Source organism: Manis pentadactyla, chromosome 4 (assembly GCF_030020395.1).
Source record: "Manis pentadactyla isolate mManPen7 chromosome 4, mManPen7.hap1, whole genome shotgun sequence".
Taxonomy (NCBI): Eukaryota; Metazoa; Chordata; class Mammalia; order Pholidota; family Manidae; genus Manis; species Manis pentadactyla.
The window spans coordinates 104,784,566-104,806,300 of record NC_080022.1 but is presented as its reverse complement, the minus strand read 5'-3'; the positions used below and the strand labels follow the sequence as shown (position 1 = coordinate 104,806,300).

The window sequence follows — 21,735 nt, the reverse complement described above, 5'->3', positions numbered from 1 at the left end:
CATGTATTGTATTACTGTTATGGGGAAATATGTTCTGAGTTCCAAATAATTAACTTCCGAGCGAACTTTTGGAAATTGCCAGCTGGGCTCATATATATGTTTGGGTGAGATTTGCCAGTGTCTTTGCACTCTTTTACAGAAAGAGGCAACATGACAGCCAGATCGGGCTAGACAGCCTGGTGATCAGTGGGGCACAGACATCTCAGAAAGAGTGCCTGACGTCCAGAAGGCTCTGCTCTGCTGTGAGCTCATGGTTGTTCAGATTCTTGGAATCTCAGTTCTATGGTGACCCACCTTCTTTTGCAAGGGGACAGAAGTTCTGTCTGAAAAAAACCAACATTTTTTTCAACAGAGATGCCATGCCAAGTTCTTAAGAGTCTGCCACCTGGACAACAGCATGGTTGAGAGTGGCAGCCAGATCCTGGCAGCCAGCCCGGCTGCCCTGGGACATAAGAGAGAGTGTTAGAGAGATTAGGGGTCAGCCAGTCTAACTCAGAGAAGTCACTCCAACATGACAAGCATCATGGTGTTCAGCCTGAGCTCAAAATCCTTGCCCACTACAGGCTCTGGGCTATTTCCATTCTTTAGCAAGGGGAGGGAGTGCACGGAGGGAAGAGCTTAGGCTGTGAGCCAGAGCTGGGTCTAAGAGGGAGCAGACCTAAGGTTGCTGGTAGTTTTAAAAGAGAATTAGAGTTTGCTGAAATATTGGAAGAGAAATGGAGAGTAATGCAGTGCTCAAGGTTTGGGGTGGGAAGGATGGGAGCCCCTTGACCTTGGTTAGAACTAAGTTCAGAGTGGAATATTGATGGAAAAGATGAGTTCCTCTAATTCTTTTGATCTAGACGACAAGCTATGTAGTTAAGGGACCTAGCAATCAAAATCAGAAATGGACTTAGACAGAGACAATGAGATCATGAATTTGTGAAAACCTACCATAGTATTTTAAACTGGAAGAGCCCTTGACAGTCATCTAGACCAGTCTCACTCTGATGTTTGGAAACTGAAATCTTCTGGATAGGGCCTGCAAATCTGTATGTGTAATGCTTCTGGAGTAATTTATGCACAGCTAGTTTGGGACCTTCTGACTAGTCTAATCAACCTCCTTTTACAAAAGAAGAAATGTGGGTCCAGAGAGGTCAAAAACAGCATAAACGGCAGAGTCTGGATTGAAAGCTCAAATTTCTGGCTTTGGATTCCCTGCTCCTTGGACTGTGTGAGATTCATAAGGGAATAGCTAATGAGTACTGAAAACTGAGTACCAGGCATTTTGTTAAGTTCTTTCCATATGTCAGCTCTTTTAATCCTTATAACCTCTCTGTAAGGGCAGGCACTATTGTCATCCCCTTTTACAGACAAGGAACCTAGGAAGAGAGAGGTTACACAGAGTTAAGGCTGTAAACGCAATCTGGGACACAGAACCTGGCGTTCTTCTCCAGATTCACTGTTTCTACGACAGCTGGAGAATAAGTGAGCACAGCTCTGGGGTTTTTGGAGGGAAGAGAATGTTAGCTGAGTAGGATCTTATTTCCCCCCTGGGATAAACCAGTCTTCAGTTCCACTGGGGGCAAACACAGATCCTGCTCTAACGTTAGATGGCACAGCTCAGGTTCTGGGCACCCGCCTGTGGGGAGGGCCTACCCCCTTGCCACCCTGATCAAGATACAGTCATCAACTCTATTTTTTATTTTTATTTTTTAGGAAGGTATTCTGTGTAAGCTATTCCTAGTCTTCAGCTCTGGGGATCCTTGTTTGTGTAGAAGGATAATCACCAAGCAGAAAGCTTGCTATCAGGAGAATTGGCTAGAGGCACGTTTAGCTCTGACTTGCTTTTTTTGTTTGTTTGTTGAGGTAGAGAGGCTTTAGTCTTTCCACCTGGCATTTCAAAGTGCTTGAAGAGCAATTACTATATCAGTGCGTGTGGGCACCAAGTGTCAGGCCACCTTTAGGTGCCATGCCTTGCCCTCAACTTTTTTCAGTTGACAACAGAGAACTTGACTAATGCCTTTTTCTTTTCCTTCTTAAAAAAAGTTACTTATGTCCCTTATAGTTTTATATTAGCCTTCTGATTACAGATACAACAGGTCTGGAGACCTCACACTGATACAAACCATTTGGCCATATCTTACCCACAAACACATTTTGTGTTGTTCTCCAACAGTGTTTATTTTTAAACCCTTGCTTCTGATGAATAAAATGAGGAAGAAGTCAACAAAAATCTGGATTTCCTGATTTTCTTGAAAAGTAGGAAAAAAATCAGGCAACACTGGGCTTTTGTTCCCAACTGAAAATCTTTGCTGAAGCTATGCTTCAGCCTGATTTCTATAGGTTTCTAAGTTTAACTCCCTGGAAGAGAAGAGTAAGGAGTCTTCCAAAACATCCAAATTAGCCGCCTGATTCCAAGCCAATCCAGGAGGGGCTTCAGCATTTCAGCATAAGATGTTTTGAAGCAAGCTACTAATGTTCAGCTCAAGTGTCAGACATATTTGCTGACTGGGGACTTCTGCCTTCTCCTCTCCTTTCACTGTTCTCCTTCTTTTATGACTCTTTCTCTGCCTGCAGATGGTCTCCTGAAAGGGCCTCCATCATGCCACTGTTCAGCACTTACTTCATTTCATATCTGGGGCAGAGGCATTCTCTCAATTGTACCTTACTCCACCTGACCTACACGGTTCTTTGAATATTAGATGTTCCATCAGTATAGAAATTAGAAAGATATTATGCTGGGAACCAACCATAACATATCTGGGGTGGTGATGGAAGTCAAGGGTTGACAGATTACCCAAAAGGATACAAGGGGACTAGGTGGTAGGAGATAGGGTAAGTTGAGAAGGAAAGAATTGAGAAAGGATAGCTGAGTACAGAGTACAGGGCTTAGGGATGGCCAAAGTGGCTCAGAGGCCTAGGGACAAGTATTTGGGGAGTGTGGTCTGGGGAAGGGGTTGGGCAGCTTGGGGGAGTCGTAGGGCTCTAATACATGCTAGACATTCTTTCTCTCCCCATCCTGTCTTGCCTGGGGGGTAATTTCCACCCCACCCCCACTCTGGGCAAGCTCACTCTGGATTTGGTGAGACCAAATAAGAACAACTGAACTTAGGAGTAAAAGGGTTTATACCAAGCTTTATTCTCATTTGGTAGGTTGGGTGCTGGAATCATGTCTGCCTCTGGGGCAGTCTGCACGCAGCAAGCTGGTCTCTGTCTCTGCCTCCAGGCAGAGCACTGAGCGGAGGTTTTTATATAGTAACACCTACAATAATGGCTCATTGCCAAGGTTGTGTGAGTATTAGCTTAGCAGTAGAACAATTACATCATCAAGTAGTTGAGGGTCGGGTGAGGATCCTGGCTATAGGCACTTTCATTTCACTACATCTCCATATCCAATTCTCCAGAAAAACTCCATTGGATCAACTTTCAATTTGCTTCTAGACACCACCATTTCTCACTACTTATGTCTCACCCTAATTCTGGCCATGGTCGTCTGTCTTGCCACTGGGTTTCAGCCCTGAGCAAGTCACTCTGGATTTGGTAAGACTGAAAAATGACAACAGAACATTCTTGGGGTAAAAGGGTTTATACTCAACTTTATTTTCATGGTGGCAGGTCAAGTGCTAGAACCCGGTCCATCTGCCTCAGGGCAAGCCTGCACTCAGCAAGCTGATCTCTGCCTCTGGGCCTCTCCTCCAGCTCACAGCCCTGCAGCCCTGGGTGGAGCTCTTTACAGTGAGTCAATAATAACTTATTGCCTACACATGTGCAAGCCTGCATCTGTGAGCATTGCACGTGCACAGTGGGCAAGCAGACCAGGGTCAGGTGAGAATCCTGGCCATGGAACTTTCATTTTCTCTACACCATCTCTCACCTGCACTACCTCAAGACCCTCCTTTTTAATGTCCATCCTCCACTCCTACCTTCCAACACTCTATGGCATGTGTGGCCAGAGCACCCCAAAAAGCTGCTTGGTCTGTGAGGTCTTACAGGATTTGTCATCTGTGATCACATTTCTCCTTCTCTCTCATGCCTTTTAAGATACACTAATGCACCTTTTTGTTTCTGAGCACTTAAGGGGCTTTGCAGTTGCTGTTCCCTAAGCTTGGCATGCTCCTCCTCCAGAAATCTCCAAAGTTCACTCACTCCCACTAATTGGTTCTCTGCTCAAATGTCACTCCCTTTGGGAGGCCTTCTCTGACCACTCCATCTAGAAGAGAATCTTCCTCCCCACCCTGCATACATACACAATTCCTTTATTCTGCTTTTCCTCAGAGTACATGTCACATTATGTTACGTTTGTTTCATTGTATTTCCCTTACATTGTATTTCATGGCACTTACTAGAATATAAGTGCCATGAGAGCAGAGACTTCTTAGCACATAGGAGATGCTCAATAAATAAATGAAAGAGCCTGCAGATAAGGAGAAGTGAGAGATCAGAGTTGTCTTGGGGGAAAGAGGTAATATTTAACACACAGGAAGAGATTTTCAATACAATACTTGACATATGAAATACACATTTAATTCAATTCAATTGAAGTATTTATAGTGCAATTACTATATGCAGATCACAACGCCAAGAGTTGTTTGGCACACATGATCATTAAAGGGCTAATCTTGCCACAAGGAACTTACAGTCAAGGGAGTGGGATGAGAGCAAGTAAGACTTTAGTTATTTTTGTGTCTCCCAAAGCATGTTCTTCATTGCTCTACACACTCAGGTGGGCGTTGGGGTGTATTAATTGCTTTTGTTTAAGTGTCTTGCCTGAGGGGGATTGCCCCGGGTGAGTTCACTCTGGATTCGGGGAGACCCCAAAACAGCTATGGAATGTCAGGGGTGAAAGGGCTTATACAAAACTTTATTCTCACAGTGGAAGGTCCACTGCTAGAATCATGTCTGCCTCTGGGGCAGGCTGCATGCAGCAAGCCCATCTCTGCCTCTGCCTCTGCCGATGCTCCAGCCTCTGCTCAGACTCTGCTCCAGCCTCTACTCTACCCCAAGCACTGGTCAGAGCTCTTTATATAGCAACACAGGCAATCTTGGCTTATTGCCAATGGATGCTAAGCAGTAGCCTAGCAGTAGGCCAATTACATCATCAAGTAGATTAGGGTCGGGTGAAGATCCTGGTTATGGAAACTTACATTTTCCCTACAGTGAGTTATCCATCTTTCCTTCACTGCATACTTTTGCTGTTGTACAATCCAATAGGGTGAAAATCATCTTATATATTTATAATCCCTTTTGGCATTTTGAACTCCACTCTCCCCACCCCGACCTCAATTGCTTTTTGGACATCTTCACTTGTGTGCCTTTTCGGCATCTCAAATTCAATGCATCCAAACTTATCCTATGCATCCTGATCTCAGTTGTTGAGGCTGAACTGTTTATTCTGCCCCTTTCCTCACCTTTAACCCGGCATTCCAAGGAGCCCAACGTCAAGGGGATCTGCTCATTCCACACCCTCCCTTTTGCTACTTCTGTGGTCCTGGTCACTGTCATCTCATCTGGATTTTCAGCAACAAACCCTAGCCTTTTGTAGAACTCCCTTCCCATCTGTCCTCCGCACCTAGGTCAGAGTGGTCTTTCCAAAATGTACAGTCTGACAACAACACGCCTTACTCAAAACCTTCAGAGGCTTCACTGTGGCCCTGGGTAAAGTCTAAACTCCTTAACACACCACGAAAAGTTCTCCAGGTTCCAGCACCTGACTTCTCCTTTGCTCATTTCTTGTCAATTTCTTATAGCCTAATTTGGGCCCAAGAGAGACTTCTGGTCCTCTAGCTGGGCCACTCCCTCTTTCCCCTTTGGGCCTTGGAGAATACTGATTCCAGGACCCGTGACTCCTTCCCTCTCCCTCTCCCGTCCTTTAGATTAGTAGTAGCAGTGCCTCCTACTGCCCCTTTAGATTCTACCTAGTTTTCATTTCCTCTGAGGAGCTTGCCCAGCACCTGATCTGACCAAACGCCCCTCCTACTCATGCCCTGACCCCCATGCAAGGAAGGAGTACTTCCTTAACACCGTTCTTTTTTTGCTATACCTGTTCTATTGTTCCTATTTATTTATTTACTGCAAGCTCCAGGAGGGCAGGACTGTCCTGTTCTCTATTTTGGTCACCTATGACCATGCCTACCTGTTCTCTATTTTGGTCACCTATGACCATGCCTACCAGCTCGTGTGTTCCATAAGTATTGAATGAATAAAATGCACCTGTTCCTCATAAAATAGGTGTAGCTCACATTTACTGAGTGCTGAGAATGTGCAGGCGCCACTCTTAAGTGTTTTAACAAGTGCATCACGGATATCTCACATAACCCTATTAAGTCGGGGTGGGCTATTTCCTCATAACAGATGGGGAAACTGAGGCACGGGAAACTTGACACTCTGTCAAGGTCCACAGTGAGGAAGTGGAGGAACCTCCATTAGAACCCAGGCTGTTTCTAGAGTCCAATTCAGTCTCAACTTCTAGGAAATTCTGTCCTCTAGTTAAGCGCAATATGGGGTTCCACATGGGCAGATTCGAGTCTCCTGCTGAGGGCTTTGTTTGTGTTTGCAGAGAAGGGACGCGCTCCTACACCGCTCTCTTCCCGGCTTGTGGGTCCTTTGCTGCTCTTTGGGAAAGGCCTGCGCACTTCTCGCCGGCGGCCCGGCAGTCCGCTTGTGAACCCTTGATTGACTTTCAGGGCTGCCCGGCCCTCACGCCAGCTGTGCCCAGCTCCTCGGGCGGCCCCGGACACCAGCAGGTGCGGGCCGGGCGAGAGCAGCGGCCCCCCCGCGAGCCCTGCCAGATCCCCGCCAGGCCCCCGGGGCGGGTCCAGGGGCGGTGCCTCTCGCCCAGGCCACCGCCCCCGCCCCGCGCTGGGCTCGCCCGGGTGCAGCGGGCCGGCTGGAGGGGGCGGGGACTCGGGAGGGGCCGGAGCGCGGCTGCGGGTGCCGTGGCGGAGGGGGCAGAGGGGGGAAGCGGCGTGTCCCCGGAGGCGTGCGCCAGGACAGACCGACGGACGGACGCGTGGAGGGAGTGGGCTGGGGGCAAGGTCAGTATCCGGTGGGAGCGCCGGCGGCGAGGGAAGCCGGGAACCGCGGAAGGTTGGCGGGGAGGGTCGGCGGTGGGCCCAGCGCCGGCTTCGTTCGAGGGTCGGGCCCGAGACCTCTCCCCTGGCAGCGGAAAGCGAAGCTGCGGGCTCTCTTCTCCCTCCTTCTCTTTTCTTTGCAATCAGCGAAAAATAAACACCCGCGAAGGTAAAACAATAGCGGGGCCACCTGGGACGCGGCGCGCTCTGCGCTCCCCCCGTTGGGGCGGGGGGCCGGGGGCCGGGGGTGGAACCGGGAGTGGCGGCCGCACTGTGGATCCCCTTCCCGATTAGCCTCCGCGGAGGGTGGGGCTAGCGGCGGCGCCGGGCCCGGTAGGAGGCGAAGGGAATTCCCGGGAGTAAAGCATTTGCTCAAAGTATTGCAGGAACAATTGGGCTCCCCACAGTTGCTCTCCTCTGGACAGGGAAACTGAGGTGGAGGCAAATGTGGCGACTTGCGCAAGGTCGAAATGCAAAGGTTGACGGTCCTGGTCCAGGAACGCGACCCAGGTGTCCGGACTAGCTCAGCGCTCGGCCCGTCTCGGTTTTGCCGCGGTTGTGTTTGCCTTTGATAAATCTCTGTTGTGTTTGTTTTAGATATCTGCTGGCATTGTGGGACCGCTTCAGGGCTGCCGAACGCCAACTTGCTTCGTGTGTTCTGGGCAGGTCCGGGGCAGGTGGCAGCTCTGTGACCTACCATCATGGATGGAGACGGACTTTTTGATGAAGAACCCAGAACGGTCGGTGCCAGCCAGGGCGATTTGGCTGTCAAAGGCTTTGACAAAACCTGCCCCGTTCTCTTTGGGGAATCCGAATGAGGGAGATTACAGGCACCTTCACTGGGAAGCCAAGGACATTTCTGTATAATCAGTGGATGAAAGGATTTTCTCAGACTCTTCTTTTCCCTTTGCTTGAGGGATTAATCCACAGCAGTCCTCACTTGCAGTGGAAACCTCAAGACACACAATGTGGCAGAAGCCTAGAAAGCCTTCGGAATTGTTCTGGACCCTTCTTTTGGCATAGGGGAGTTTAACGCATGCCACACACCGCCCCTCCCCCCAACTCCTGCCTGCTGTTTTCTTCTCTTTAACCTGTTTTCATTTTCTTAGTTAAGTTCTGTTTCCAAAACTGCCTTCCAGAGCTGTAAATGCATTGTCAGAAATGAGAGATTAAGTGCTGGGAGAAGAGGAAGCGCCCGTGTTGTGTCTCCTCTCTGCTGCCGACATGAAGTGCTTTTCCCCAGTGCTGAGCTATCTGGCTGTGCTGGGTAAGTGGCGCTTCTTATCCGTGTGATCGATCGGAAAGTTTAACCTGCTCTTGGTTCCTGTAATTCCTTGTGGTTCTTTCCCATCAACACTCAGCTTTGGGGGACACCAGGAGGCATCCGAGGTGTGTCACGGTTTGGAATAGAGAACTAAAATGCCCATTTCTAATCCTGGAGGAACGGTGGCATATTTTTTTTGTTGTCTTTAAGAAGGAATACTTGCCGTCCTTAAGTGTCTGTCCCGGGCCTTTCCGTGAGGTCCTGCCTCTGCGTGTTGGTGGTTTAGGACTCCATGTGGGCCGCGCGCTCGTTTCTCTGGTCTTACAAACGGGAGTGCTTCACGGTCTTCACAGCTGGGTGGGTCCATGTTAATTCCTATTCGAAAGTGGCAACACTGTTCCCACTCCGCTGGGAAAGTTGGTTTGGTAATGGTGCTTTTTTTCTAGGGAGCACGTAGGCTGGGTGGAAGTAAGGTCTGAAGGGATGCTTCACCCGACCTGAGTGGTCTGTAGACTAAACATGTGTGAGGGTACTAGTCCTATATCCCCTCACCAAGGAAGCTCAGGTCATACTTCTGGGAGGAAGAGAGACTGGAGGAATTGAAGCTGCCTGTTAGAAAGTGTGTTAGGGTTGGTTTTTGTGCCCCTTAGGAGGTCAGAATGCCTGGAGTGGGATGAAGAGACAGCCTGTGGCCACAAGAGGACATCTTGTGACACCGCTCATAAGGATTCCCTCTCCATGGAAGTGTCCCCCCTTTGCCTAGCACTCATCCATTCCCACATTCACTGGTATTTTCCATGCCATTGAGCACTGTACTAAGTGTGGTATCTAAGGACACATCTTGGGTCTAGGATAAGCTCCCCCCCAGGATCTGGTGCATCTTCTCTCTCCATCTCCTTGGACTTCACACATGAGTACATGTCTGTGTAGCGCTGTGTCCCCTGCCTTCAGAAGAGGTCATCACTGCTGCCTGTAGGGTTTGCATCTCCAAAGGGGTCTTGCATTTATGGGATTTATTCGGGACCTGCTGGCAGTGGTAACTGCTTTCATGCATTGTCTATACCCTTGCAAGAATTCACAGATGGGTGCAAAGAGAAAGGACTTTGGAGTTAGAGAAGTTGAGTTGAATCACAGCCTCACCATGATTGATGTCCAAATCTCAATAAAATGGGATGATAACTCCAAGGGTTGTCTTGACAGTCAAAGGCTATAAGGTGTTCTGAGCATCTTGACTGCTTTGAAGAATGTCTGCAACACATATTAAATGAGTTCAATCAGTGGTTCCTAAACTTGAGTACATGTTGGAATCACTGGGGAAGCTTTAAAAATTCCATTGTGCATGCAGGCAGCAGCCCCAGACCCATCAAACCAGATTCTCTGGGATGGTGACTCAGTCATCTGTCTCTCAGCTGTGCTAGGGAATTCCAGTGTCTGTCTGAGTTAAGGAACCAGCGTGTGAGTTTGTTTGTTCTGGGCCCCTCTCCCCCTCAGCACACATAGACACCCAGTCTGGTGTGAGGTTTAGTCAGTCTTCTCCAGGTGTGGGCTAGGATACGGCATCTCCTGTCTCCTGTCTTCTGGGGCAGAGTAGAGGGAACACAGGGGACTCTCCATTCACCAGTCCCAAATACTATCTCAGTATTTGTCATGCTGCATCTGCCTTTCACTTAGTGTCTGGGTTGAAATCAGTAATTAGTGATTCATGTGGATTTCAGGGGGCAGGCAAGGAAAGCCCTCCAGGAGGCTTGGGTGTGCTATGGGAGGTGCAGCTGGGAAAGAGGGCTGAGTGGAAGGGTGGGGCCCAAGGCAGGGGAAGGAACCACCAAGGGAAAAACAAGGAAGTGTGACATTTGTGCCTTTCCTTCCTTCTGGCTGCCTCTGGTCCCCCTGCATTCACCCTATGGGCCACTCTCTGGCATGGAGCTGGGACCCTGACACTAGGCCCTGTTATATTCCCTCCACTCCCAGCCTCATATACAAACAGGTGACATAGAGGAAAATGAGCATCACGGTGGCGCTGAAGGGATGGTGGCAGAAGACCAGACGTGGGTGGGAGTGGAAGGTATAGAGCTGTGGACGTACATGTTCATCTCTGCCTGACTGTTTGAAACCCACTGGTGACATCACGTCTTTCTCATCACTAGATGCCTCTGAGCTTGGCCAGGAGGGGCCTTGCCACTACTTTGTTAATCTCAGAGAGCAGAAGGTATTTAGGGAGGAACAAAACCTGTGTTGGGGGCTTATTTCCTGCTTGCAGTCTGGTGAGGTTTGATTCATGCGTCAGCATTCTTGCTGTGTAACACATATTAATGTGTAGCGTGAATTTAAAACAGCAAAGCATCCCAGGGTTTTATGCGGGTCACACACCTGGGAAAGAATTCTGTTCAGAAAAAACTAGGAGAGGGTTAAGTGCTCCACAAAGTGAGACTGATCCAGGTGCTGCCAGACTCCAGAAATGGCATTCTGAGTTAGAAAATCCCATGTTAGTGTGTGAGGGTGGACACAGCGTAAATCCCCAACACGCTCGCTACTCCCTTGACACCTATGCTTTCTGCTTCCTTCCTTTGCCAGTGTCTGGGATTTGCATTAGCTTCCTCCTCCTCTGCCTGCCTAGGCACTGATTCCTGCCCATGTCTTTGTCCTGCTGAAGCCACACAGGCACTGATTCCTGCCCTCTTGACCACTGTGTTTTGTTTCTTCCTGTTGCAGCTCTGGTATCCCTCCCAATTTGGGAGCCACTGGCTGCCACGGCCACCCTCATTCCAATTCCAAAGCCATCTTAAGCCTGGGCCTGGTTGAGCCGTCAGGATAGGAAACTCTTTACTACTGAGAAAGGGGGGAGCCAGAGGTGCAGAAGATGAGAGACGGAGCAGGAGCTGGTGTCAGTAGGCATGAGTGTGGAAAGAGGGAATGAGAGGGGAAGGTGGTTGTAGCTGTGCCTGTGCCTGAGAGCAGCCTGCATGACTGACAGTGACATGGAATGATGACAGCAATGTGGGAGAGACAGAATAGGATTTGTGTCTGCAGTAACCAAGAAAGATGAATATAAGCTTTAGGCACATAAAGCAAATTTCGATTTTACATAGCCGTGGAGAATTATGCCTCCTAGGCCAGCGCTGATGCTTCGAACAAGATAAAATAGTTTCAAAGTGTTCACAGTGAAACATGTAGGAGATTGGGACATCTCTGGACCAGCACAGGAGAATCTGTAGATGGGAATAATCACTTGTGTTCTTCTCCAGGGGGAGAGAATTTCATTTTTAGAGTTTGAGAAGCCTCTTGCTTGAATAGTGTGGACATGAGAAAGTGATCACTGGCTGGTCAGGTAGGGAAGGTTTCTTAGGGTAGAGGCCAGAGGGTGCTTCCAAAAGAGACTGAAAGGAACTTTGATGTTTTGATGGGAGTGAGCTCAGAGGCAGGACTGGAGCGATCAAAGGCAGAAGAGAGAAGTGAAGTGGCTTAGGGCCATCGTGGGAAAGGTTCTGAATGAAGAGGATGACCATCGTGGTGTATGGATGAGCAAACATCATCCCAACAGTTGTCCCACAGGTAGTGCTGGTTCCCTTTCCTGGGAACCATTTGATAGTAGTTGCAGAGAAGGAAATTTTTGTCAGTACTAGACTGGCTAAAATGTTTGTCAACTGTGTGACTCATTGAGCCACCTCTGGGCACCCAGGATGTGTTAAGAAGTCCCAGTCTCCTCTCTTTTTCACTGCAGCAAGAGAAGAACAGTAATAATACCACTTCTCCTAACTCTAGCCTTTACCGTGAAACAAGCTCTATCTCATTAAGTCCTCAAAAATAACCCTTGTAGATAGATATCTCACATTATCACCTTTTTGTAGATGGGGATGTTGAGATCCAGAGAGGTTAAGGAACTTGCCAAAGGTAGATTAGTGTACTGGCTTGCAATGGTGCTCCACTGTGCTAGGGACCCAGGCCCCTTCTGTCTTGGTCCCTGTGCATCCCTCCATTCCCAAGGTCATCTAATGGCCCAAGATGGCTATGCTAGCCCAGCCACTAGGAAGGAGAAAAAGGCTGGTGAGGGGATGCCCTCCTAATTTAAGGACATGTCCTGGAAATTGCACACATCTGCTTACTATTGGCTAGAACTTGATCACATGACCATACTTTGCTGCAAGGAAGGCTGGGAAATATCTTTAATTCCTAGCATCCAGCTAAAAACTGGGGGTCTATTATGGTAGGGAAGGCAAGAACAGATTCAGAGGCACAGGTACTGGTCTCGCACATAGTCACAAAGGCAGTAGGTGGCAGAGCAGGGTTTTGAAGCCAGGACCATTTGGTTCTTCCATTTAGTAAACTGCCCTTTCTGTATGAGGCATAGGCCTCTGGCCTCTGAGAAGCTGAAGGCATGAACTAGATGAACCCACACTTGCTACATGAGAAGCAACATAAATGAGCCCATAACTCAATACTCAGTGTTGCGGTTTTAGCAGTAGTGCTGCCGTGTTCATAGGACGCTTCCGTGCGAGTCACTGCTGCCATCATCAGGTAGCATGACCACCTGTACGAAGTGCTTAAGAACTATCTCTGTCCTCTTTATTACTGTAGCCCCAGAATTCAGCCTTGTGCCTGGCACAAATAGGTGTTCATTTTTTGATGAATGAATGATTTCACAAGATTGAAGTTTCTGTATTGGCTCCCTCCATCAAGATGAGGAAATTCAAGGCTCAGGGAATTTAAATCCTTTCACTCAAAGGAAAAGAGCTAGAAATTGGTAGAGCTTGAATTCGAATTCAAACTTAATCTGCCTCTAGAGCTTTGTGCCTTTACTCCTCTACACAGGGGTTCTTAACCTTTTTTGTGCCACAAATCCTTTTGGAAGTCTGGTGAAGCCTAAGGTCCCCTTCTTAGTGTAACATTTTGAAATGCATCAATGAAAATACATAGGATAACAAACAATCAATTATATTGAAAATAGTCATCAAAATATTAAAAAACACATAATCTAGCAGTATGCTTCTTTAGTAACACATTAAATAACAGGATCTAACAGCAGGTCTAACAATTGTAATCATGATGTAGTGAAGAGTGAAAATGAGATTCTGAGATATCTGGATAAACTGTGATGTGATAGGAAAGTATGTGTAATTTCTCTTGTGACACAGTCATAGGTCCTGGAGCATTACTGTGATGGTTGCCTACATTCATAATCAAAGGAACAGTTAACATGCGCTTAGAGGGTAGTGCAAGTAAAGATGTAATTTTTTTTTCCCATCTGAGTTCACGTATCTGTCAAGTACAAAGTAAAGTTCAGTGCAGGCGGTGGTTGTTGGGGAAGACACTGTGGGAGAGGACTTGGGCTGGGGTTTCGGAACTGGGCAGGGTTTGGATGGAGAGGGCATCCTAATCCCAGCATTATCCTAATAGTATAGAGTAGTCAGCAGCCATATGGTGGCAGAGTGGCCCTTTAGTGTTCAGAGATATGACTGTCAGTGTGTTTAGGGCCCCATTCATGTGGGATGATATGGACACAGAGAATTGCTTCAGTTGTAATGAGTTTGGAATTTGGACTTAGAGTGGGTCCCTAGAGCCCAGGCAGACCGCTTCTGCTGAGCCCTAGCCTGGGAACTGGATGAAGTGGCTACTGTTGCGGGCTTCCCATTCTCAGTTACAGCTCCTTGATTAACATTTTTAGGCTCTTTTGGGAGTAGTTCCTCATTTGACGTGATTGGACACCTGTCTCTGCTGCTTCAGAGTGAGCACAGCTATTCCTCAGAAAGGGTGGATTTTCAATTTGAGGAAATTTAGGACACCTGTGTGTGAATACTCCTGATTTTCCAAGATATGAGTGGTTGCCTCAAAATCAAGCTTGTGTTTGTAGAGAATCGTGTTGCCAAATTCCCTCATCAAGAACCCTTTATTAAGTAATTGTGGACCACAGTGGCAGGCACTTAACAAAAGCAATGGCCATGGACCTCCTTTAATTGTAACCCTCAATGAAGTGGGATTTTGTTTTTATTTTTGAACTCTACTTTCAGAAAGGAAAAAATCACAAGATGTGGTAACAAGGATTTATTTTAGAAATTAGCTTCCAGGCACCGTTGGCCCAGTCTCTACATCTTCACATCTGTAATTACTGTGGCAGAGGAGAATGATGAGCCTCAGGCACTGCAAGATCCTAAATCAAAGACTAAATTATATTAACTCTACCCAGGCTGGAAAGTGGTCAGATGTATTTTTAAAAGCTTTATAATAGGCTTTATAATAGAGTTGAAGCAAAGTTTCTGCCTAATGCTCTATTAACCCTCTAATTAAATTCATCCAAGTGCCCTATTCCCCATCATCCAGGTGACCCAGGCTTTGCTGAACACAACCCTGTCCCTGCCTCTAAGGAAATGATCATCTAAGGCCAGCAGTGAAACGAACTGTAAATCCCTTTGCAGAATGGCAGGGAGACCCTGATATTGTTTGCTCTCCAAGAACAGGTGTTGACTGGGGAAGGAGAGGCAAGGCAAAGCTGTTTTTGTTTACAGCTCAGCGGGAGTAGTGAGGGAAGGATCTGCCCAGGATTGGGATGAGGCTGGGGTAGCTCCCTTCAATCTGGTAGTAGTAGCTGGTCGATCTGGAAAGGTTTTCTGGAAAAGCTGGAATGTTAGGCATTTCTTAAGTAATAGGAGAGTGAGGTCCTGGCCCTATTGTTGGGGGGAGGCAGCTGGGCATATGGGCTGCTTTGAGAAGGCTTCTAGGGGTGGGGGAGCCTGAGTGTCAGTGGGCCGGACCCTGCAGGTGCGGTTGGTAAGAACTAGAGCAGTTGGCTGGTGTGAAGTCTGGGTATTTGGGCCAGAGACAGATGGGAGATACCAGGGAGCTCTAAGTGGGTGTCTGGAGGACCAGGGAGAAGTTGTCAAGGAAGGCAGGAGGCATTCCTGGAGGGGGTGGGGGGGTCCAGGGTGGATGTGAAGAGGACCTGTTCCTGTCCCAAAGGAGGAGCTTTTGTGTATCCATCAAAACGTCATCAACGCCAAGATACTCTGGCAAAACTGGGCACTCCACGAAACTGGCATCCTGTCTTCTAATGGTGGCCTCTTCCCCTCAACTTTCAGGTCTCTAGGCCTTCCCTTTATTAAAATGGGGGGAAAATTCTGATACCATTTTTTGTTTTCTTTCCCATTGTGATTCTTTGATGTACTGGAGTATGTTCAAGATTGCCCTAAGTTGGCATTACTTTTGTGTATGTAATCCTGTTTTTGTAACACCCATTTTCCCATACTTGGGAGTGCGGTCTGCTTCTCCTTTTTCATGGTGACTTTGGAGAACACCATCTCTGCCCTTAGTAAGGCACTGGGTTCCACCTGTGCTATATTGGTGACAGAGCTGTGTCATGAGGCAGGCTGCTGACTTCCTTTTCAAGGAACCCTTTTATTAACTTCCCTTCCATCAGGAGCCCCATAATTCTGAAGTCTTCTGTCTCCTAGACAGACAGCATTTATTAAGTAGTAATTAATCTGTTTTTCCTATGTGATAACCAGTATGATTGCTCATACTTGATAGAGTCCAGCTCTACAGCAAAATTAGTCTGGTGCTCTGGGTTGCCTGTGACGCACATAACCTCACCCGTTAGGTGCCTTGCCCTGTATTTGAAATTTAGGGGAAGTGGAGTCATTGTTCAGTGTTTTTCTAGTGGCCAGCTTCCAACCTCAGGAGTTGCTTTGAGAACCCTAGGAGTTTGGGTAACCTAGGTGGCGTTTACCCATTAATTGGTTGCATTGGTGACCTTGACTGGTTTGCTAGGAGGGACTTGCAGTAGGAGGAGGAGGGAGACCTGGAGTTGAATAGCCATCCATTGCTGCAGGTCAGGCCACACCTATCCTGTCCAGGTACATTCTACTCCCATTTTTAAAAAAAGACTTCCAGAGAGTGAAGTTTTACAGCCTCTTAGGTGTAGCATCCACATTAGGAAATCTCAGTTTTCACTGACGAGTTGATTTGAAATAAGTCATAATTTAAAACAACAAATAAAGTACTTCAGGGTAATGAAGTATTATATATAAAAGTAAGTAAGGTGATGAGAGATTGGTTTCAATTTCAGAAGGTGTCCTAGATTTCTTTGCTTTATTTTCTTTGAATTTTCATTTGACAGAGGTAAAATGTGAATATAGTTTTGTTGTAGAAAATCTAAATAGCACAGACAAAAAGTAAAATGTGAAAGTTCCCCTCTGTGCTCCATGCCCCTTATTTGGTCTATTATATATTTTTTACAGTTTGACATAAGTTCTTCCAGACCTTTTTCTTAATTTCTATGCATATACTCATACAAATGTAGATTTTTTTTTTTCTGACATAAATGGGATTGTACAGAATTTACTGTTCAACAATGATTTTAAAGGGGTGATTTACTTCACTTTTTTTTCAGGCTTAATTTTATGGCCATATCAGAACTGATTTGGTTATTTTATAGCTAGTTGAAAGGGTAATTTGTGCAATCATTGGGGAGTAGTGAGACTCATTCAGTAGCTATATAACAATGATTTTGTCTTACTGTGTCAAAAGCTAAAGTTATAATAAAAACGCTACACTTAAATTTTAATATATTCAATGAAAATAATTGACTTGTTTATTCTGAATATTTTCTCCCTGAACACATAAATTTAACAAATCAAGCACACACATATTTTGTTGACTGTTTTAGTTATAATTTGAAAATATGTTGAATTAAAATGAAGCCTGTTTAATACTTTGTAAGAGGACAGCCCTAAGTACCAGGTTTTGTGTCTGATTCAATCAAGTGTACTTGTTTGTTTATAGACCAGGACAAAAAAAGTGAGAGAAGTTTTTCCTGCATTTTCATTTCCCAAATGAGTCTTCCATTTAGAATGAATTGGACTAGAATAACCTGTAAGGTTGCTGGCTTCCAGACATTTAAGGCCTTACCCCAAAGGAAGAGACTTTTTTTCTCTAGCCCAGCAGAAGCAGCTATTTCAGTAAAAAGATGATCATTTCAAAGCGTTGGGTTACTTCTCATGTTCACGAGTGTGACTTTTTAAAATCCCAGGAGCAAATGCCAGGTTTCTGGATGGTTCACCTTTAGACCTGATTTTTAAAATAGTTGCTATTTTGAAGGGAGGGTTGTTAGATTCACGAATCATAGTCAACCCTTCTTAAACATCAGGGTTTGACCTGCTGACCACCTGTCCTGAGACCACTCTTCTGTTAGAATCTGCTTACAGTACTTTTCTAAAAAGACTTTTTTTCCATCTGTTCATTCAACAAATATTTGAGTGCCTGCTACAAGTGCTCATTGTTCTTATCTTATGTACCAAGAATCAAAAGGTAAAATGACAAACACTTTAAGTAGTCACCTGATACAGATTTTTAATATTTAATAGATAGGAAGATTAATTAAAAACTCTGACGTTAGGGAAGTCTTTTCTATCCCTAAGGTAAGTCTTTTTTCTTAGTATTACTTAATATCTTTTCTTCCTGTTTTGTTCTCAGCTCTTTTTTAGCAGCCATGAATTATAAATACCTCAGGCAGTCCTGAATGAAAGCTCTTTAGGAGTCAGATGCATACCGGTAATGGGGGGAGATTGGAGTTGGGTAGCCATAAGGGCAAGTTCTTTTTTTTTTGAAAATACACAAATATCCTGACTCCTAGATATGTGGAATGTCTTATTAACTGCTGGGGAAATTGTCTGTCTGTGGGAATTGGGAGTTTCATACTTAGCTCTGAATTTCTAGGAAGCCAGAACAAAAGAGAACTAGAACAATTGTATACTTCCCATTAGAGAAGAGACAGCATCCATACCAGGCTTTCTTCTGAGAGCCGTTCTGTTGGGAGTGTGGTGATGCTAAGGTTGAGGCCTGTCTCGTACGTTGTATTTGGCTTCCCTAGTTCCCTGCAGAGTGCCTCCTCTCAGGGAGCCATGGGAGGGAAGGCTGTAGGGACAGCTCAGGGCCCTCACCAGTGTTTTCCAGAAGGTGCTATGTCAGCTCAGTGAAATGCAGGCTTTTCCAGGTCTGCACCTTGCCAGGTCCCCTTCCCTGATCTGGGGTTAGCCCTGAGAAGGCATTGATCTGCCTTTCTCTCACAAGCCACTGGTTGCTTCTCCACTAAGCCTCAGGTTCCCAGCAGGTTGTAAACTGGACCTAGTGGGAATTTTCTTAGCCCCGAAGCAGGTGGCTGCTGCTTTCTGGAGCCTCTGTGCAGGACCATCCTTCTCCCTACAAGCAGCACATGTTAGAGTCCTTTCTAGTTTTCGTCGGTGATTTTATTCCACTGTGGTTGTGTTGGTTTGGAGAAGGGTAGTGTTTTGCGAATTCTGCTTCCCAGATGGACACGTCCGTTAGTTTATCAGAGGAGTGATTGTACATATAGATTTGTTCTAGGCTTACCCCAAAACTAGACAACCCTTCATAACACTGTTTAGAGATGGTCTGCTAAACAGTTTCTTCATGTCTTTTGATGTTTTACTACAAAAGAAAGCTTGCTGAACAGTTGGGCAGTCATTACAGAAAAGCACGGTCACAATCTGAGCTCCCTGCCCAGCTCTTCTCCGTCCCTCTGTCAGTGTGTGGTGGTCTCTAGCTGGATGTTCTGGCACCTCTGGCTGGGAGGAATGTATCCATAGCTTCTTTCGCACACCCACATCACGAATTCGGTTCTTCTGAGTAGCTCCCCACAAGCAGCGGGCATCTAGAAGGAAGAAAGTAGATAGAGAACGAATGTGCCTCTAGACCTGAATTTATTTTAGCAGAATCTTTATAGATCTCATGTATAATCCTCTTGTTTTAAAGGGGACTTATTCCGGAGGTGAGGAAAAGACTGTGGCAGCCTAGGCTGGGGGAGAGTGGAAGGAGGACTGGAAAATGCCTCTAACAGAAGAGAAAGAGACTGGTGTACGCGGTCTTTGTTTTAATGAAAACATTACGTAATACAAATGCTTGCCTTCCCACTCTTGCCCCCACCACAGAAGAGCTGTAATTTCCCATATTTGGAATTTGAGGAGAGCCAGGCCTCATTTAAGTATAAGGTCGGATTCAATCTGTGCTTTGGGGAAAGAAAGTAAATATGAGAGCCTTGAGGGCTGTGGTATTTATGGTGAATCTATGATTACTGTCTGTTCCGCCCTGTTATAATTTATTCAGCAGCCCCTGATATCCTGGAGCTGGTGCTGTGCCCATCAGTAATCTGACTCTTGTTTTCTTCTGCATATTTTCTCTTTTGCAAATGTATAGACGTTCAGCCTTAATCAAGTAGGCTTTTACTCTGTCATCTGTAAGTCATGTGGAGGGTTTTAAGTAACTAATCTCTTAAGACATTCAAAGCATAATCTCCTCCAGCTCCTGATCATCCTGCCTGCATCCAAGAGATTTGCAAGGTTCTGCAAAGGAGACTGGATGGGGACTTGGGCATCCTTCAGAGAGACCGGGTGTCCTTGCTGGTGACAGGTTTTCGTTTGGCTTTGGCTTGGGGACAGAGGCTGCCGATCATTTGCCATGTCGAAAGGGTTCAAGATGTTCTATTAATGTGACCAGTGTGTTAGTAAATCTCTGTCCTGCCACAGAGAAGAGTGACAGGCCAAACACACCCAAAGATACTGCCTCAGCTCATTATGTCTGGTCCAGGATTGGCTCTCACAGAGATGCTGCAGAATAGATAAGAGGCCTGGTGGCCAGCAGTGTCCACCAACATTTTTCATTAAATTATGCCAGGTCAACTAAAAGATCAGGGGTGCAGCATCTAAAACTTTCACATGCTTTGCTTATAATTTGAATGTGACTCCCTGTAGGTGTCAGTTATTAGACTGAATTGGATTACAATTACTCTTCAACTTGTTTCTTTGTTTCTTATTTCCACTCACTTTCTGACGTTAGTTTAGGTTTTTGTTATCTCAAGTGTTCTGTAAAAAAATTTGGTGACTGTTTCTCTAAGTGCAGCCTTTGATGCTTTCTCTTAATATGATTGTAAAAATCTCTAACAACGTAGATCAGTAAGGAGGGTTAGTTTGAATTAGTAAGATGTTTGAATTGCCAAATATTTTTAAGAACTTCATTGTTACTACTTTCAAGTAAATACTGTAACTCAAACTAGGCTCATAGAGTGCCTGATAAAGATCCTTGGGGGTTCCTGCTTTAGAAGAGAAATAAGAATGATTTGCAGTTAGTGTACCAATGGTTTATATAAATAAAATTTCTGAAATAGATGGTGCTTGAAAATAGTTTATTCTTTTTCAGTATTTTACACAGTCCCTATGAAGCCCCATGGGCATGTGCTGCTGATAGTTTATACAGGGTATAAAAACCTGTGAAGACCTAATTCAGCCTTATCAGCGATACCAGAAATTTCAAACTAGTGAAGTACCTGATCCTTACTCCCCAAGATTAGTTCAATCACTCTGCCCAGTGCTTCCACAGCACCTGCACTTGTCTACTGGAACATGAAGTAGTAAGTTAACAAATATCTAATGTGTCCTGCTAAGTGCTTGGCAGTGTGCTACATGTAGGAGGCACAACCAACATCGTTATAAAGCTTACAGGCCAGCAAAGAGGTCAAGCGGTACAAGAATAAATGCACATATGATTAATCACAGTAGTGAAGCTAGATTGTGTATTACTTTGTAATTAATTGTTTAATGCACTGGGGTGTAAGTTCCTTCAGGACAGCATATGCTGTTGGTCATCATGTCCCAAACTCCTCCTTAGCATGTTGCCTATCATAAAATACATATTAGGTTGAACTGTTTTGTGATAATACCGTATTTGTAGGTCAAAAACACTTGAGTATCAGCAATGTCATATGGTTCAACATAACAGTTGCTCAGTCAATACGTACTGAATATTGAGTAAATGTCATAATCAATGAGCTCTTAAAGTGGGCTGCATTTGACACAGTTATCTTTAGCTACAAAAATGTAGCTGCAGTATTTAAAAAGAAACTCCAGAACTTCAAATGGCTGTGTCTCATGGGCCTGTGAGGTGGACGTGGGGCATCACAGGGACTTGAGAGCCCCACAGTTAAGTGTATTTTCTGTGCAGTTCTTGGAACATTTCCCAGCTTCGGGTAAAAGCATGTATGTTTGGGGTTTGAGTGTTGTCACTGGCTCCAGAGAATCTAGAAAGCTAAGATGAAAGGCAAAGATAGTAGGGTGGCCCAAAGAGGAAAGAGGGAGGAGAGACCTGTCAGCAGAGTGAAGCAGCAGTCACTGTAAGCCTGAGTAAGGGATCACTGGCTTTTACAACCCAGACCTCATGTGTTCAGGTGTGCATATTCGGCAGGTTTGTGTGGGCCCATGCTGTGCTCAGGTACTTGCTAGGCACTAACAGTCCTCATTGTGAGCCTCCTGTGTGCCTGGCAAGTTATGCGAGGATGTAGATCATTGGCCCATTGGAGGCAAGGGTTGAACTGAGGAGAGGGCCCAGCTGGGCCCTGTTGAGAGACGTCCAGCTTTCTGGCCT

General features: G+C 45.9%; 1 protein-coding gene across 3 annotated transcripts in view; it reads left to right on the top strand.

Moving 5' to 3' along the window:
• Nucleotides 1-6,886: 6,886 nt before the first annotated feature.
• The window catches only part of IGSF3 (immunoglobulin superfamily member 3), an 89,394-nt gene continuing 74,545 nt past the window's right edge, over nt 6,887-21,735 (top strand). Inside the window, exons 1-2 of one of the 3 annotated variants that reach the window (XM_036924472.2) lie at nt 6,887-7,016; nt 7,650-8,319. In XM_036924472.2, coding sequence (XP_036780367.2) covers nt 8,277-8,319 — 43 coding nt within the window. In that variant the 5' untranslated portion in view covers nt 6,887-7,016; nt 7,650-8,276. Of the gene's footprint in view, nt 7,017-7,097; nt 7,222-7,429; nt 7,563-7,649; nt 8,320-21,735 lie in introns of those variants that run through there. The other 2 variants (XM_057500586.1, XM_057500585.1) reach the window with 2 other exon arrangements.